At 41.9% G+C, this 18,025-nt stretch overlaps 1 protein-coding gene across 3 annotated transcripts; it reads left to right on the forward strand.

Moving 5' to 3' along the window:
- Positions 1-8,160: 8,160 nt before the first annotated feature.
- On the forward strand, positions 8,161-17,069 carry bcl6aa (BCL6A transcription repressor a). Of its 3 annotated transcripts, none has more exons than XM_023425969.2 (9): positions 8,161-8,249; positions 12,456-12,627; positions 12,737-12,958; positions 13,040-14,005; positions 14,425-14,606; positions 14,719-14,886; positions 15,003-15,133; positions 15,410-15,547; positions 15,674-17,069. In XM_023425969.2, the coding sequence occupies exons 1-9, from the start codon at positions 8,165-8,167 to the stop codon at positions 15,815-15,817; spliced, it is 2,208 nt and encodes a 735-aa protein (XP_023281737.2). In that variant the 5' UTR covers positions 8,161-8,164; the 3' UTR covers positions 15,818-17,069. The 3 variants fall into 3 exon arrangements, with proteins under 3 accessions (XP_023281737.2, XP_023281741.2, XP_023281740.1); XM_023425973.2 differs by lacking the exon at positions 8,161-8,249 and adding an exon at positions 10,090-10,130; XM_023425972.2 differs by lacking the exon at positions 8,161-8,249 and adding an exon at positions 10,273-11,067.
- The last annotated feature ends 956 nt before the right edge of the window (positions 17,070-18,025 follow it).

Consider the following 18,025-nt stretch of genomic DNA (forward strand, 5'->3'; position numbering starts at 1 on the left):
GGGGGGGTCGACGACTTGGACTCCAGTCAGCCTTGATGTCTTTATTGATATTTCTATTTAGCAGTGTCCAGGTTCTTCCTGCCTCGTGCTGGCTGCCAGTGACAGTAAGAGGACAATGCAGTAATCAAAGTTTTCCTCTGAGGCGGTGTGACCTGTTGTTGGCTTTCATTTGTGTGTCAGTGCAGAGATTTAAGCTGCTTCATGAGAAGTTTATCCCTGGATCACCGGGATCTGAGGGCTCACCGGTCATTTGCCGTCAGCATCCCAAGAGCTCAGATAGTTTAGGGCTGCTTTATTTTACTGAAATATGATGGAAATGTGTTGGACTAATTTGGCTTTAGCAGGATTGGCTGAATATTAGTCCACTCATCCAATGGATAATCCCATGGCTGCAATGAACATACTGTTCATGGACAGATCTGTCAAACATCTCATTTCCCTCTAATGTTCAGTTCCTCTTCTATAAGTGCTCATTCTGATGCGTTCATGTTTTATTTTTCTTTAATGTTGATGGAGCGTACTATATAACCAACACACAGTAATGCTGTGCAGCGTGTAATGCTGTTAATAGCAGGAGCTTTGGGAGTTCTTACCCGCTGAGGTGAGCTTATCTACACACACAGCATGTGTATTCATTTAATCTGAGTTCAGCATCAGGTGTCAAGTATGATAACACACTGATACACATGCATTCAACACTCTGCTTTTACAATAACACTATGGATTCACATGCAGAAAGGTGCTTTAATCGCTGGTGAAACGTTTTGCTTTTCCAAACAGAATAAAAATGATTACATTTCCTGACGAGCAGCTGCACTCTAAACAGCTGATGTTGCCGCAAAAATAATTTCAAGCTGATGTTCTGATGTTAATTTTTATTTATTTTTTTTATTAAATTTTTTTTTGTGTGTGTGTGTAAATGCTGCTTTACAGTTTTCAGGATTTTCCTCCCTAATTTTCTCTCCAGCAGCCACATCACTGACCTTCCTATTGGCTGTGGCAGGTTGAAGTGACAGCTGGTGTGATGTAATAACACCCCCTCCACTAGACAAGTTATAAAGAGCAATATCTAGTTCCATGGATTGAGATAATCTTAGGTAGATTAATGCTCTAGGACACTGAAATGTTTGTTGTATAAAAGCTCTGTTTATAAAACAATGTGTCATTGCTGTATATGAAAGACTCTGATCTGGCAGATGGCCTGAGCTCCAAGAGTTTCTCCATGTTAAAGGCACTGCTAGTCTATGCTTTGTGCTCCTGTGGCTTAATGGGATTTTAGACTCTTCATTCAAATGAATTATATATAGAAGAACTGGGATTATTTTACAGGCTGTTTAATCTCATTTTTTTTTTCCCCAAAACTCAGCCTGCCTCATGGTTTTAGCATTCATGGAAAAGTGGAGCGACTGAGTGCTACAATCAATGAATGCTAGAGTGCAGGCGGCCTATCAGCTCAGAGAGCCAGAGATGCCCTGTGGACCGTTTCACTGACATGAAGCGTGCTCAGTCGACTTGACTCACTTCAGCCCTGCTGCCGTGCCCGCCTTTCCAGAAGTGTTCCCATCCTGCTGAACAACAACAGACACGAGGGCTTCACCAGAGCTGCTCCGCCACCGCGACACACAGATTCGGTGCCCTTCTGCACTAAAGACAGCTTCATCCCTCCAAGCTTTAGCTGCCACTCAGGGAGAAGCTCGGGCACCAGTCACACTCTGCATCCTGGATCATCTTCAGCTACTTGCCAGACAAATAAAACAGTGGGGGTTTTTTTTTTTTTTTTTTTCAAGCCAAGCTCTGGATCTCACAGTCGTCTGGTAGAAAAGTTGATTGATCTCAGTGACTGGCACCACTGAAAAGACTTTTGGAGCTGCAGAGGAGGCCCCCTTCACTTCCAGAAGTGGGCTTACGGCTTTGAATTCAAGGTTCAGCACTGCCACCTGAGTCCCACTACAGATCCCATCATGCCTCACTCCTTCCAGCTGAAAAAAGGTGAGACTTCTTTCTTCTGTTTCTGAACATCTCTGCACTTTAAAATGACAATATCTCAGTGCAATATAAATTAATTCTTAGCAAACCTGAAACTTGACATATTACTACACGTGGCTTTGGATAGCAGTGCTTGTCATATACTGTATAAGGACAGAAAGCTTTGCCCAGCTGATAAAGTGCATTAAGAAAACATATTCAAAACTGAGCCTAAATATAAAGCTTAATTGTTTCCCAAATATGTCATTTAGGTACATCCAACAATACACTATATCCTGTTATTATCAGTGAGAGCAGTGCAAAGCAACTGGAGCGATATGCATCTCCAGTGCTGAAGTAAGAGAACTACAAAGTCAACCTAAACAGCCAGGAACACCAGCGCCACACACCTCCAGCCACTGAACTAGGTTGCCACCACCTGCGTTTTTACAATGAATGATCCATCTGTATATTTCCATACCGATCTTGCAATGGTTGGCTAATCTCTGAGATCAAATCCGTGTACTCCTGAATCACTTGCTCAGTCATAACATTGACAAGCATGCAAAGTAACATTAAAGGATGTGCAGCAGACACAGGGTGTGATAAGAACAACTGACATCTGATAAGCAAATGGAAGCACCAAATACAATAAATAATGTCCTCACAGGTCGATGTACAGTATGTAAAAAAGATGTAAAACAGACATTTGCCGAGAGGAAAGATATGAGCCGGAATCTTTCTGATTCACTTTTGATCTTCATTTCAGTTTCATAAATTCAAGAAAAAAAAGCCCACATGTGCTTGAAAGACACTGAAAAACAAACACACACACAAAAAAAAAGTCTTCAAATACACTTTTAAAAAGTTTGAAGCAGCAGCACACAATCTCACTGATCCCTCCCTGAGTGTTTGAATTTACAGTTCACTAATGCACAATGCAATCTGTACGTCGGCTGCTTGTTTTTCTGTTAAACTCACCTGATGCTATCAAGAAACACTCGCGGTGCGGCACATGCAAAGCACTGAATTTTTTCAAAGTGCAGCAGATATGGAGTGTTTGTGTGATGTGTAACAGATAACAGTTATGTGAACGTGTTGAGCACGGGAGGTGTCACTCTGCTCTCTCACATCGCCACTTCCACCTGGCATTTCCTGGGCTAGAGAGATACTTTTAATGAAATGCACCGAAGAACACGCTTCAAGAGAGTATTACGGAATAAATTGTAATCAAAAATATGTTAATTACTTCATTCGAACGGGCATAAATGCAGATGAGTGAGGTCTGATATTAATATGAGTTGATCTGTTTCTAGCATCCAGCAGTCTAACATAAAGTGTGGGAGGTTTTTTTTCCATAATTTAGAAGAACAAAGATCTGTCTGGCCTTAATGTATGAACTGAAGTAAGGATGGAGGCAGACACGTCAGTTTCAGAAGAATATTCAATAAATATTACATTTTAAGGAAAACAGACAGACTTTTCAAAACCTGCATTAAAAAAATGAAAGGCATGGTATTTATCAAAAACACTTTCTTTGTTTTGCATTATACATATATTTTCCTTGATATGCTGGAATGATCTTTTCTTGAATCATCTGTCAGTGGTCAGAGTTTGTTTTTTCTTTTTTGTTTGGTAAAGCAGTTGACTTCTGGGGCTTGGTAGGAGATTGCTTTCATCCTCGCCAATCCCATGTTTCCATGTTGGATTTAAATCCATTTACTGCTTTGGCTGGGGAAACCAAAAAAAGAAAGAAAAAAGCTGACATGAAAATACACCTATATACTAATGGAGGCTGTGGACGTTTGATGCAGATGCAATCTCTACTGAACTAATGCCAGATGTCTCTCATGAAATGAAATGAGGAAAGTCCATCTTAGAGCCACTGTTTTAGCATTTTTGCTTCACACTGTAACTGCAGTTATACCTCTCGTGTTCATGTGAGGAAGTCATATATGTTTAATGAGGAATTTAACATTGCTTTGCCCAGGATTACATTCATATTTTAGGATATTTTTCTAACAAAGAAGCAGCAGAGACAGAGAGCCGAGGCGGTGGATGTGCTGCATGCACTGTTGCTACTTTGTGCGTGGTTCTTGTTGAACCGTGGCCTGGAGCTAGGTGTGTGTAGTTCCTGTTTAACCAGCCCTGTAGACCAGTATCAGCAGTTGGCATTAGATGCAGGCAGCTACTCTGACCTGGCAGCGGGAGCAATGTAACATGGGAGAATTTGATATAGTTTAAAGCAAAATCGGGCCACAGCATGACGGAGCGCAGAGGCCGGAGAGAGAGAGAGAGAGAGAGAGAGAGAGAGAGAGAGAGACTGAGCGAGGCGAACAAGCTGCAACAGTGAACTGAGAGAATGACATGAGAGCTGAGTCCCCAATCACAAAACACTGCCGTGGCTGCGTGGGGTGAATTTCTGCAGTCTCTGAAATCATCAACATTCGTCACTACACTGGTTCCACTGAGCACTTCTCTCCAGTTTCACTGATATGTGACAAATCAGTCCATCAGTACAGTAAATAATGCACAAAAAATAATTCAGACTGGTTTAGCAAGTTTGGGTCTTGATTGTTAACGTCACTGTAAACCTGCTGACAATGGGGGATTCCTCTGGAGAAGTGGAAATACAGTGGAAATGTTACCGCTATTGCCTAAACAGTGCAAACGGCGAGCTCCAAGTGACATCGTCACGGTTTATCTGCACTGAGTTCTGTTGATGTTTTCGTACAGTGTATCACTGCTAATCTGAGTGTGTCTGCGTTTTTCTTGCTTTGTCACCAAAGAGCTGGACAATGTTTAACATCTGAATTTACACAGATATAACTTGTACAGGTAGAGGTGGTTATCAGATGTGGTCCTACATCTCAGTGAACTTATTCAGCCCTTCGTGGGTTAATTTCACTTCATTTTAAACGTTTATATAAGTGAAATGTTCAAAATGTCAATATTCATATTTACAAATTTCAATTGTTCATTTATCCAGTAGTTTTCTATCATTCTACTATTTCAGCTGTATAAACAGTATGAAGATCTACTGCTCGATATCAGCTACTAGATGCTGTGACAGCAGGTCAGGAAATTCAGACAGATGATTCTTATTGAATCATTATTGAGGGTGGTGTAAAGGAATAAGAGCCACTTGTTTACTATTTGAATCCCTGCACTGAAGCTCCCTGATGAACAATGATACCTCTGTAACACACACCAAACCGAAGCTATGTAGCTCCACATAACAAGGCCTTTAAAACTAATCAGGAACTCCTGCGTCTCTGGACATGTGAGAGAACAGAGGAAGACAGAGTGAACACTCAGACTGAGAAGAGTTGTGAGGAAAGTTAGTTATCACTGTGCACTTGTAAGGAACTGTACATCCTCATGTTTTGTGGAGGTAACTGACGCATCATCCAGCAGATGGCACACTGGCGAAAGACTGTTTCTGGTCTGCGTGGAAAATTCCATCAAAGTTGTGCTCTTCAGGCTGCACTCAAAGTCCTGAATCTACATGCTTTGATTTGACTAAATTGGAATTCCAGTCCACTAACACACCTCGGCTCAGACTGTGACCTTAGCATGTGTTGGTTGGCCTGGTTAACTCAAGGTTATCCACACAGGCGCGCTGCAGAAACTTACTTCACAGGGGTTTTTTTGGGGGGGTGTTTGTTTGTTGTATGTGTGTGTGTGTTTGTTTTTCTAATAATTGATAAATCAGACCAAAACAGTTTAACGACATGTTCACATGTCCAGGGAGCTTCCTTATTAACCCAAGACAGCTGAGACACTTGTTTGGTTGTTGTAAGTCTAAAATGTAGTTATGCATTACTTTTGAATACACCAGTGAAGTATGAAGGAAAACACTGTGAATAAACTGCATTGCAAAAATGATTATATCCACAATTACACTAACTGCAGTAAATATAATCAAGAGATTCCTCTAAGATAAGCGTGAAACTCTGCTTATCTCTATTATTTAGTACTGCTGGTAATCTTCCTGTGAGCGTTTAACCTTGTCCAGAGGGGTGAAAGCCAACTTCTATCCTGGTGTGTAAGTGCAGAGACACACAGCAGCATTGTTGCATGATTTCACCTCAGAATATGACTTGCCTGTTTTGTCGGTTCATTTTAAACAGCACGAGGCAAACTTCCAAGTAAAGCGCTCTCATCATTAACCTGCACAGGAAATCTTTTGAAGTATCATCAGTGAGTTTTACACTGCGTCTATTTATGACACATCATGTTCTTTAGCAGACGATGTAAATTATGCGCGTCATACTGTATGTTTTCAATGATCTCTTCAAACAGATGATCAAGGAAAATGTATAAATACGTACAGTAAGACGGGGGGAGAACAGATCTTTTTATAGGCACACTACAGCTGTGCCACAATTCACACCTGCAGCTGTGACGGTGTTTGACAAAAAGGTGACTTTGTTGTGGACAAGAGCAAGAAAAAGAAAAAAAAAATGCTTCTGGGATGCATGGAGTTAAAAAAGTGAAACTTAACAATATAAAAAGAAATTCTTTTAAAGAAAGGAACTAAAAAGACCTCTGTAGCTAACAGCATTATCTGTTTGGTGTTACAGCTTGGTTGCATCATGCCTCTCAGAACAAAACTCCACACTCACATCTTTGCTGACAATGAACACTGAAGTTGGCAGAAATTTGCTGTGAAACGAGACAAAAGTGTGCAGTTTATAAAAAAAAAAAAAAAAAATGAGGCAACCTCCGGGCCTCGGGCTTTTGTCAGTGGGCATTTCTATTCAGTGACCTACCATGCACCAAGTGTAGGCAATGATACGGCTTAGAGATGTTTCACACTGTGTCAGAGGCGTACAAGACTTTTTTTTAATGTGCAGCTGTTACTGGCCGGGCAGACTCGAATCACTGTCACAACCCACTTTAGCTGCGATTGTTTCTGAACAGCTTGCCACTTAGACAAAGAGAGCGAGACCTTACAGCCGTGACCCGCTGTTTAATTACACAGCCTGAATGGAGATCAAGGATTAACTGATACACTGTTCATAACGTGACGATGTTCCCTCCATCAGTTTAGACGGGGGCATATTGATCAGCTACCCTGCACTCTTTCTCTGTCCTCTGTAAGTGGGTCATTTATTTTTGCTAGGAATTGGTTGAGTAAAAGTTTGCCAAGGATTTGCAGTAATTATCTCATCCTTCTATAGCTGGGCACAGCATGGGGCCTTGGTAAATTACACATCTCTCTCCTAACTCCTGGATGGTTTATGGCCGTGCATTATGCATAACTGTGCTGAAGCGCCTTAAACATCCCCCAAGTGGATTGAAATAAAGTTGACGCTGCTCTTTGTTTGGAACTCAAGATAGTCTTTATTTGGCAGTGCTGAATCGGAGATTGCTGTAAAAGTGTGCGTCTTAATTATTTTGGAGACTTTTCTCCCCAAAGGTTTGTGAACACCTGGAGTGTTTTTAGTGGGATGCCGGATCCAGATGGGCGGATGCTTGGGCGATCCACAGGGAAATGTCAGTTACATTACAGCGGAGTGTGTCGTCACACAAAGGGTTAAATAAAAAAAGGAGAGAAAGGAGATGCATCTGATTCATTCGGATGCGTGAACACAGTCTGTTGTTCAGTCAATGAAAGAGGTAACTGGCTGCTTTAATGTGCCTGATATCAATTAAAAGACATGTGATCATTAGTGTGTAATGACAGTGGTATCAAATACATATTATACAGATTTGACATAAAAAATCAAAAGCTTAAATGTGGTTTACTTTTTTTTGTTCAACATATTTGATCATTAAATACATAAAATAATAATAAATATATAAAAATACATAGAAGGAGCAAAGTATTTAAAATCCAGATTAGGATTAACAAAATAAAATACAAATCCACAGAGTAAGTCTGTCTGTTCAAACAAGGGATTTGCTGTTTATCAGTTATTTACATTAATATCATTGACTAGAATGGAGCTCTTTGTTTTCTTATATTAATATCTACTTCAATATTCAAATATTTAATTGATATTGTGCCACCACATCATTATTATTTAGACTTATCTCATACAATACAAGAAAATCCACTAATATTTACTATTTTGAGAGTTAGGGATTGTGTGCATTATTTTGTGATATTAAAACTGTTGATGCTTTTCACTGCTTGATGCAGCCTAATGTCTCTTATAATTACTTTTATTTGTCATCCTCAGCACAGCAAATGCTCCTCCTGGGCCAAGGATTGAACGGGATGAGAAAAGACGGGGAATCCGCCGTTTGGAATCACCACAAACAAAGTTTCCGTGGTGAGTCACTGACAGTAAATGCATGCCCACAACTTGTGAAATTAATACAACTTTCAGATGCAGTCATACGCATCCCCTAACCAAGCATCATAAACCGAGCATTAGCTGGTAAAGGATATGTAAATTCATACCAGGTCTCAGATGACACAAACTGCACAGTTCAGCTTCTCTTTGATGCAATCATTTCATGCAAAAGCCCGGCTGATGAGAAGTTTCAGACTAAAAGGGCATGAAGTAAAACACAATAGTAGCAGGCTGAGGAGTAGAAAGACTTAGTTTATTCTTGCCCGACTCTGAGAAATGATGCAACAGGGAGTACACATGCCTTAAATTAAATGGAAGGAGGAAAAAAAAAAAATCACAGCAATGTATTCAATTAATTTTCCAGGAATCTTTCAAGTTGCATTACAACGAGCAGTGATTTTTATTGTAAGCATGCACATCAACTGACATGGACAGTCTCACTGGCATCCTCCTTTTTCAATTAATCAGTAATCCAATCAACAACAAAAAAAAATCTGGAAGGGGGAAGCGTTTTTCAAAGGAAACACAGCCTTCCACATAACAAGAAGCTGAAGTCAGACCTAAGTGTGTTTTGAGGAAGAGGATGCAGCCTGCGGAGGAGTCCAACTGAGTTACAAAGGCAAATAATATTAAAGCCCCACAAACACCAAAACCTGACCTTGACATCAAATTTCACAACGTATATAAAAGGTCTCATAGCAGTTTAAACAGCATTACTCTATACACACACACACACACATATATATATCCCTGGCTTTGAATTAAACCCTACATTACATTGACATAAGTTCTATGCAGGCTGCATGCTCTGCGCGTGTCATGCATGTCAGATTGGTGATGCCTCGCTTTCATGCAACAAGTTGTCCGTGTTATCATGAGTTAATACACTGAAGATCGCATCTACTGTAAGGCTAAATGTTTGTTTCATCGACTGTCTGCCAAAAGCGTCTCGTTTAAACACAATAACAACTGCAAAGCGACTGTATAAACCGTCATATGTGTAGATGATGATACACAATAAAATAAATAAATAAGTAAATAAAAGTCACACTCAGAAGTGCCAATTCTAGCATGCACCGAGATTAAGTGAAAAAACCAAACCGCTTAACAATCACATCCGCATGAAACACGCTCGGCTGACTGCCTGTAGACTCGTAGAATAATAAATCTGTTAAAAGCTTTTCTTTCTCAACAAACCCCCGATGGTGAATCGCAGCACTCTCCATCTATGAAGTCAGCATACCTGCAGGAAACCGAGCTACAAGACGAATTCTGGATTTTTTCTTTTCTTTTTCTTTTCCTTTTTTTAAAAAAAGGAAAAGAAAAAGAAAAGAAACTGTCACATCAACCTGTCCGCATGGGCCTAATTAAGATGTCGGTCTGTGTGCTGTACATGTAGGGTCTGTGTGTTAAATGCGACGAGAGGCAACGGAACGGTACATGGCCTCGGTCATGGAATATAAATTAGTTCTGAGAATCTCGGGGGCTGGGTTTAAGGAACTGGTGACGTCGCCGGGCTCGACGTCCTGTGACTGTGGACTCAACCATCTACAGGGGGGTTCGGATCACTATGAAACAATTTCCCGCGTTATTTTATAAGATTATACATCTTTTCTCACCAATTTAGACACTGTATCCACGCTGTGTTTACTGTAAAAATCACTACGCGTAATTCTTGTTGGAATAACTGCTTTAGAAATAAGTTGTTTTGACCTCAGGGGAAAAAAACGTCTCTCCCCTGCCCCGGGAAAGTGGTACGGTCTCGGGCTCAAATTCCGAGAATTGAGCTCGTCTGATTCTTAGAACTGGGGTTCTTAGAAGTGGTGATGCAAGAAGTTTCTAGGAAAGCGCTACCAGGTGATTTTTTAAATTCCCTTTTTCCTCTAATTTGGCGCGAAGTTGTTATCTACTATGTATTGTTGATGTTTTAGACATAGCTATTTGTCCATTTGTGCTGTTTAAGTGTCTGTGGAGCCGGGGCTGTGTGTTGTGACTGTGGCTGCTGGCAGTTGAAACAGTGTAGAGTCGAAACTCTGGAGTGGCTCCTGTAGTGACAGGCGGCGCGCTGCTCTCTTGACAGATCACCAGCCTCGGCGCTGCGCTGTTAGAGCCGGTCGCCTGGAACCAGCGGGACAGGCGGCGTACAAGCAGGCGGCAGCGGCAGCGGCGGCAGCAGCAGCAGCAGCAGCGGCAGCGGCAGCCGCCTCTCTCCGCTGTAGCTTGCACACACCGCACTGACTGACACCGAGTCATGTTGTAAAGCTGTAATGACGCTCGGGTTGGGGTAGAGACACACCGAGGGAGAGGAGGATTTTTTTTTGTTTTTTTGAGCGCCGTCCAGAGCCCGGCTTCTAGTAGCTACACACGGTTGCTCGGGGTGGATGTAGTTGGCCGAGTTAACGGTGTCAGTGCAGCCTCGGCTTTGAATGCCCCCCCTCCCCTTCCCCTTTGATTTAATGCTACTTTGTACGTTCAAGTGTCAACACATAGTTTGGCGGCGGCGCGCTGTCAGACGAAGTTTTGTCGGCAGCATGGCAGCCTCAGGTTCAGGACATTTACACTTGGCGGCCGCCGCGACGGCAATTTGCTCTGATGGAGCGCGAAAGGCTGCGCAGAACGAGCCCTTCAGTTACCGTAACATTGTAGCGGAAATATTTGTGTTGGTGTGTGACTGTGTGTGTGTGTGTGTGTGTGTGCGTGTTTCCGCGGTAGAGGCTACGAGACACGTCGTCGGATCAAGTTGTCTCTGATGTTTCCACTGTGGCGGTGCGATGCACGAGAACCAAGTTGAAAGGTTTCGCTGAGATGCGCGCAGAGTTCAGGCTTCGGCTCTCTGCAGATCGTTGCCTCAGTTTGTGTCTCAGTCGCGGGGCTCAGAGCCTCAGAGGAGACGGTGTTTTGTGCTCAGGAGCTGTTTACTGAGTAGATCTGTCAGATACATTCAGGACCTCCATTTATGTTGACAGAAACGTGTTCTGTCATTTTAATTTAAATAATAAAGCCGATTGACTCAACTAATACATATGTAGCACTCAGAATACATTTTATGAAAATAATGTAAATAATTATGTTTACATCACTGGTTGTCATTATTTACCACCTTGTGATCAGGAGATATCGGTGTATTTGGGCTGCATTCTGTCCTGGTTCTATTTTCGGACGTGTCCAGTTACAGACTTGAGTTAAAGTTACTGTCTGTCTTGAGTTAATTATTAGTTTTCCCTCCTAGGAATGCAAAAACATAACTTATTGGCAAAGAAGAATTGGATAGAGAGCGCTGCTGGGCTTCACAGCAGCACGCTGTCACAGCTTTTGTTACAGCAAACTATGAAAACTGTTACTTGTACAAAATTACCCGTGTTGTTGTTAAAGATTCAGTCATCTTGCGGTTGAAATTGAAATTCATAGTTTGGATGTTATTTGTATGACAACAAAGTTTTCAGCAAAGTGAGCCGCCCACCGATTTGATTTTTTTTCCCCTTATTTTATCAGCCAGTTGATGATGAAGTGAAACTCCGCGCTGAGAGCAAAGACACACTAAACTTTTCTCCGCTGTGTTAAAGTCAGAGAAATGTGCAGCGTTTATACTCGTTTTGACACATGATGGATAAAACCGCAAATTCATTCTAAAGAATCCTCAGGAAAAATAATGCTGCTTGGTTTTAAACATGAGGTGTTTAATTTAATTTATGTTAACATGTATATCTATATCTATATCTATCTATCCACACATATATGTGGATAAAATGTAGGTAAGACCGTTATTACAGAAGTATATCATGAATACCGTTGTCTGGTCTAGTCAATACAATGTGCTTAAAAAAAATTCATTCATCTAAATGTATGAATTTAATTTGTTATATTGTCATTTTAACCTGTCAACCACTGGTTGAGAAAGTGAGGGTAAAGAAATGATCTCAAAGGTGGAAATTTAAATGTCTAGACAGTGTTTATTTAATAAATGGCGCCGCCTTCTGGTCAAAAGGCGGTAACTGTTGCTTAGTCGACCACATTGATAAAGACCCTTTGAGGATCATAAATAATTTCAGCCCACTTCATTTACTTCAAGATTAGCTGTACGTCAGCCTTCATGTGGAGGGGTGAGTTGTTGCGTAGCAGTCAAATAAACCCACCCAGGCACGTGTTTGTTAAATAATCCTCATGTTTTCTTTCTGTTTGCAGAACTTGACAAAATGGCTTGCGCAGCAGACAGCTGCATACAGTTCACACGCCATGCAAGTGATGTTCTGCTCAACCTGAATCGGCTGCGTAACAGAGATATTCTCACAGATGTCACTATCTTGGTTAACAGACAGCAGTTTCGTGCACACAAGACCGTTCTCATGGCTTGCAGGTGCGTGTCGTTTAAGCCAAGTTATATGAGCCAGTTTTTCTGCTTCTGTTTGAAGAAGTGATTGATCTTTGTTCTTTGCTCTGTCTGTATTTCTTTTTCATGACTGCAGTGGGCTGTTTTACACCATCTTTACTGACTCCCACAAGTGCAACCTTAATGCTATCAGTCTGGACCCAAAGGTGGACCCCGAGGGCTTTGCCATCCTGCTGGAGTTTATGTACACCTCCCGTCTCACACTAAAGGAAAGTCTGATCATGGCTATCATGAATACAGCCATCTACTTGCAGATGGACCATGTTGTGGACACCTGCCACCGATTCATCAAATCCAGGTTGGTACAAAGTTCATCTGCACGTCAGTAGAAATCCATCACTAGCATGTGCACGTTGTGACTTTCTCATTGTCTTCACAGTGATCCATCTGCCAAGCTGCCCAGAGATGAGTTTTTGGTCAGTCCCTTGGTTTTACCTCAGGAAGTCCATGCGTACCGGCCCCATGATGTTGTTGACAGTTTGCACAGCCGTGTAGCTCCATTTAGGGATGGCAGGCCCTACGGCTCAAACATGTTCAGCGGTGTCAGCACCCCCAGCAACTACCATCTCTACGGGCAGTTTCCCATGCCAGGATTCCCTTTCCCTCTCTGCAAGCTGACTGATGCCAAAAACGCTTTTGCTGACCTCTCTAAGAGTGGTATCCACCACAAGCATTGTTCTCCGCATGACAGCGCCAACACCATCAGGGCAGAATACACCAGGGCAGTTGGCACTAGCTCCTCCAGCATTATTCACTCCACAACCTACGCTTCCAGGGAGGTAGGGAGAGACGATGAGATAAGGAAGGAAAGCCACGAGGGGGTCAGCCAGTCTAACGGTCTCGGCACAAGGAAGCGCACGTTTCCTGTGCTAACCCTCGAGCACCAGAAAGACTCGGGCAAAGAACACGCTCCTCAGGCAGAGGAAGACCTGATCCATCAGCACTACCCACTGGGAATCTCCTCCGCCGGACGCAAGAGCCTCATGAGCAGCCCGCAGAGCCCCCTCAAATCAGACTGCCAGCCCAACTCCCCGACAGAGTCCAGCAGTAGCAAGAACGCTGGCCTCTCCCAAGCCGCTGGAGTGCAAGCCCCGCAAGGTACGCAAGACCCCAAAGCTCGCAACTGGAAGAAGTACAAGTTCATCGTGCTGAATCAGAGCGCTAAGGAAGACGAGGTGGGGCTGCGGGATCCCGGGCTTCGTTCACCTCAGCGCCTTGGCATGCAACCCTACCTCCACCCCAGTGACTCGGAGAACCTCGACCCCCAAACCACAAGCAAGAGCAACGATCACAGTGAGGAGCTGCCTGTGCCCCAGGCCAGTCGTCTCAACAACATCATTAACAGGTGAGTGTTTTATGTTTTTTTTCTTCTCAAATACACAGCTGCATATTCGGATTATGTGCGAAACATGAAAATCAAAGTTTGAATGTTTTTGTAGAACGTGCTGGGAGGATTTTGAGGTAGCGTAGGAACACATCATATGAGAGGAGAATTTTACGGCCAGTGGTTTTTTGGCCTTTTTATAGTTTTGTCCTCTATAATCCAGTAATCCGGTGCGATTCAGAAAGGGGACCTCTCGTCTTGAGACAAATCAGTGTTGCATTGAAATTCACTGTTCAGAATTCATTTGGGAACTTAATTTTGGAATTACACCCGACTTGAAGTATTTGTATTTGCTATATCTGATTTTAAACATTTATTTACGTCTGACCTCAATCATCTGAAGTGGAGTATTTGTTTTTTTTTTTGTTTTTTATCTACAGTGCACTTGAGGGGTCGCTGAGGAACGGTGACAGCCACCCTCCACACTACCTGAGCCGCCTCAACTGCTCATCCTGCGGCTCCCAGTCCCCACAGCACTCTGAAGTCTGTCCCAACACCCCCAGGTCGCGTTTAGCAGAAGACATGGCAGAGCTCCACTCAGAATACTCGGACTCCAGTTGTGGTGAGTTTGTGACTGATATTGAATGTCTGTGATGAATCCAAAATCGAAAACCCATCATGCATTATTTAGAACTGGAGGTGAACCCTTTATAATCCCCCCCCCCCCCGAACAGAAAACGGCACATTCTTCTGTAACGAATGTGACTCCAAGTTTGCTGAAGACGAAGCGCTGAAACAACACATGCTTCAAGTGCACAGCGACAAGCCATACAAGTGTGACCGCTGCCAGGCTGCTTTCCGCTACAAGGGCAACCTTGCCAGCCACAAGACTGTCCACACAGGTACACAAAGAAAAAACCGTGCTACCATCAAATAAACGTCCTTAATCAAAGAGAATCGCTTATCGACTCTTTGCTGCTGAATCCTCAAGTGATTTTCTTTCATTTCTTATTTTCAGGAGAGAAGCCGTATCGCTGTAATATCTGTGGTGCTCAGTTTAACAGACCAGCTAACCTCAAGACTCACACACGCATCCACTCAGGAGAGAAGCCATACAAATGTGAGACGTGTGGAGCACGTTTTGTACAGGTAATAACACCCACAACGTACATAAATATCTATATATATATATATATATATAAAACATTTGCCCTCTCTATTACATGCGGGTTAATAGCACTTAGAGTTAACTCTGATCTGTAATTATGGGTGGGTATATTTATTTTCAGCCTTACAGAAATACCCATAATTACAGTGAAGAACATCCTTATGGGTGTTTTGGGTTTTATACATTAGATACCAACACGTGCGCAGTCTTAAAAAAAGTTTCATCAACATGTTTTTTTTGTTTTGTTCACGTTTCAGGTCGCTCATCTCCGTGCCCATGTGTTGATCCACACGGGTGAGAAGCCATACCCATGTGAGATCTGTGGGACACGCTTCCGTCACCTGCAGACGTTGAAGAGCCACCTACGCATACACACAGGAGAGAAGCCCTACCATGTAAGCTGACACGCTGCATTTCGTTAACACGGCCTCCTTTGGGGGGGAAAAATAAAAAAAAATGTAAGATGTTACAAGATCGTGAAATGTCTTAGAAAGTAACGTTGCTCCGCTTTTCTTTTTCAGTGTGAGAAATGCAACTTGCACTTCCGCCACAAGAGTCAGCTACGGTTACATCTCCGACAGAAACACGGCGCCATCACTAACACAAAGATCCAATACCGCATGTCCACGGCTGACATGCCCACTGACTTGACGAAGGCATGCTGAGCTGGAAGAAGGGAACAGTTTTATCGGAGGCAATCTTGACCTTGGCATTTAAAGACCCCAACTTGTACAATCATCCAAAATTGTAGTGCCACACTGTGTTCATTAGACAAATAAATTGGCTGCGTATGCCATTCTAAACGGGTTTCCACTACATGTGAACGTAGAGCCACATATGGCATCTTAGTCACTTTATTGTTTCTATATACAGTAGATATATAAATATATATAAATGTATGTATGTGGGGAGTGTTTCTAAGCTTTGAAGGTACGTATATAAAGCTTTATTTTGTTGAGAAGGATGGAATGTAATAAACAGTCTGTTTTTTGAAAAATACAGTATTTTATATCAGAGAACTTACTTTTCTGGAAGTATTGAAAATTTTGATTGACGGGTGGTACATATATTTTAAGATAATGGGATTTACGGCTGCATAGAGCTGTCTATACATTTTTATGTAGATGTACGTACATGTTGCACCATGTCAAGTTGCCATATTCGTGCAAAAGGGAAGAGAAAAAAAAAAGAAAAAAGAAGTCAACATGACATTGTAATTGGATTTAGTCTAAAAGATACCAGATGACTGCTGCTGTCTGATGAGGATATGCATGAGGTACTCTCTTACTGTCGCCAGTTGTCCGCGTACATGAAGTGGGCAACTGCATAAATATTGTGATATATTGTGTAATTATATCTGTGGGATTGCTCTCTGCTGGCAGAGCCAATCTAAGTGTTGAAATGCATTTCAAGGTACTGCTTTGTTAAGACCAAGAAAATATTTTGCTTCAAACGTATTTGTATATATGTGACTGACTTTGGTTTTTGTTAATTTGTTTTTAATAAGTGAAGGTTTACAGTTTTGGTCATTGTTCTAGATCCTACAGTAAAGTTGTGTACGTGTCAAGGTTTTTGTTTGTACATACACTGTGTATTCAATGTGCCTTTCTCTATGGTGACTGAATTCCTCTCCATTCAGCCCAGCTCTATTAAGGTACAACTCAAGGACACCACTTGTCCTAATTCCCTGCGTGGATGTGTGTGAATGTGCGTACGTGCGTGTGTATGTGTGTGTGTGTGTGTGTGTGTATATATTTTTAAATGCTTGTCACCAACCTTAAAACATGCAAATTCACCATTGTAAATCTTCAGGACTTGTTTTTGGATTGGGCTTTTTTAAACTGCATTAAAATTATTGTACAATGTTATAGATGTATGAATGTAAAATAAAGGTATTGGATTTCTATGTATTAACAACGGAGTGACCTCTTTTCATTTTAAATGAGTTTTGTCATATGCAAGTGAGAATTAACGCTGAATATACAGACACATAGTTTCACTATTTTCACCTGGATGCAACAAAAGAAACATAACCTATAGATCAAATATAGAACGATATATAACCCTTAAATAAACATGTTTATACAGTAAAAACATAAAGGCTTTTTGACCTGCAGGCACTTGGGACCTTTACTGTCAGAAGGATCATAATTTTGACATTAAATTATCTGTATCCGCAAAACAGCGACTACAAAGAGATGTGCTTTAAAATAAAGCACCTATAGAGCTTGAGTTCCTTTGGTGTTCACCAAAACTGAATCCCAGCAAGTCTGTCACGTTCCTCCGCTTGCTCATAAAAAGAGCCGTAAATACTGCAGCGACAGGAAGAAAACTTCCCCACACACATGCATGTCTTTACCGTTTACACTGAATGTACACACGTACACTGACCAAATACAGTGTTTCACACTTCCTGATCATCATCTTGTTCCACAAAACTACTGATGAAGAGCTACTAAAAACCATCCACTCTTTCAGTTCTTTGTAACCTGTGGCAGCCACAAGTGACAGTTATGGGATGATGTTTAATGGTTTAATGGCAGCACAAGTAGAGAACACTGAGTGATGTATGTGATTACACAGTAATATCCATCTAAAGTTTGCTAACAATAGTAAAGTTGTCTCTATAGGCCAGTGCTCATACCAGACCAAGTAAGGCTGTAGCAGCTTAATGCCTGAGTCAGGGGGCGTCTTATTGCTAATGTTGTTATTGCTAATATTGCTTCTTGTTCTTCCAGCTTTAAAGAGTTACATAGTCGAGCTTTTAAATGATCCTATGGGAAAACAACGGGACAGAGAAGAGAAGTGTGATGAAGCAAAATGGTTGTTAGGATCGGGAGAAATATTCGTTACAAGAATTATAAGCACACGTA

This window comes from Seriola lalandi, unplaced genomic scaffold (genome assembly GCF_002814215.2).
Source record: "Seriola lalandi dorsalis isolate HSWRI2012SDOR001 ecotype SW California unplaced genomic scaffold, Sedor1 jcf7180002054797, whole genome shotgun sequence".
NCBI classification, from domain to species: Eukaryota; Metazoa; Chordata; class Actinopteri; order Carangiformes; family Carangidae; genus Seriola; species Seriola lalandi.

What these genes read in the sequence shown, in the direction of transcription:
- bcl6aa (XM_023425969.2), top strand. Translation starts at nt 8,165, where the DNA reads ATGCTCCTCCTGGGCCAAGGATTGAACGGGATGAGAAAAGACGGGGAA. An exon ending in CCACAAACAAAGTTTCCGTG is followed by an intron (nt 8,250 to 12,455) that starts GTGAGTCACTGA and finishes TTCTGTTTGCAG; the next exon opens with AACTTGACAAAATGGCTTGC. An exon ending in CAGGAGAGAAGCCCTACCAT is followed by an intron (nt 15,548 to 15,673) that starts GTAAGCTGACAC and finishes TTTCTTTTTCAG; the next exon opens with TGTGAGAAATGCAACTTGCA.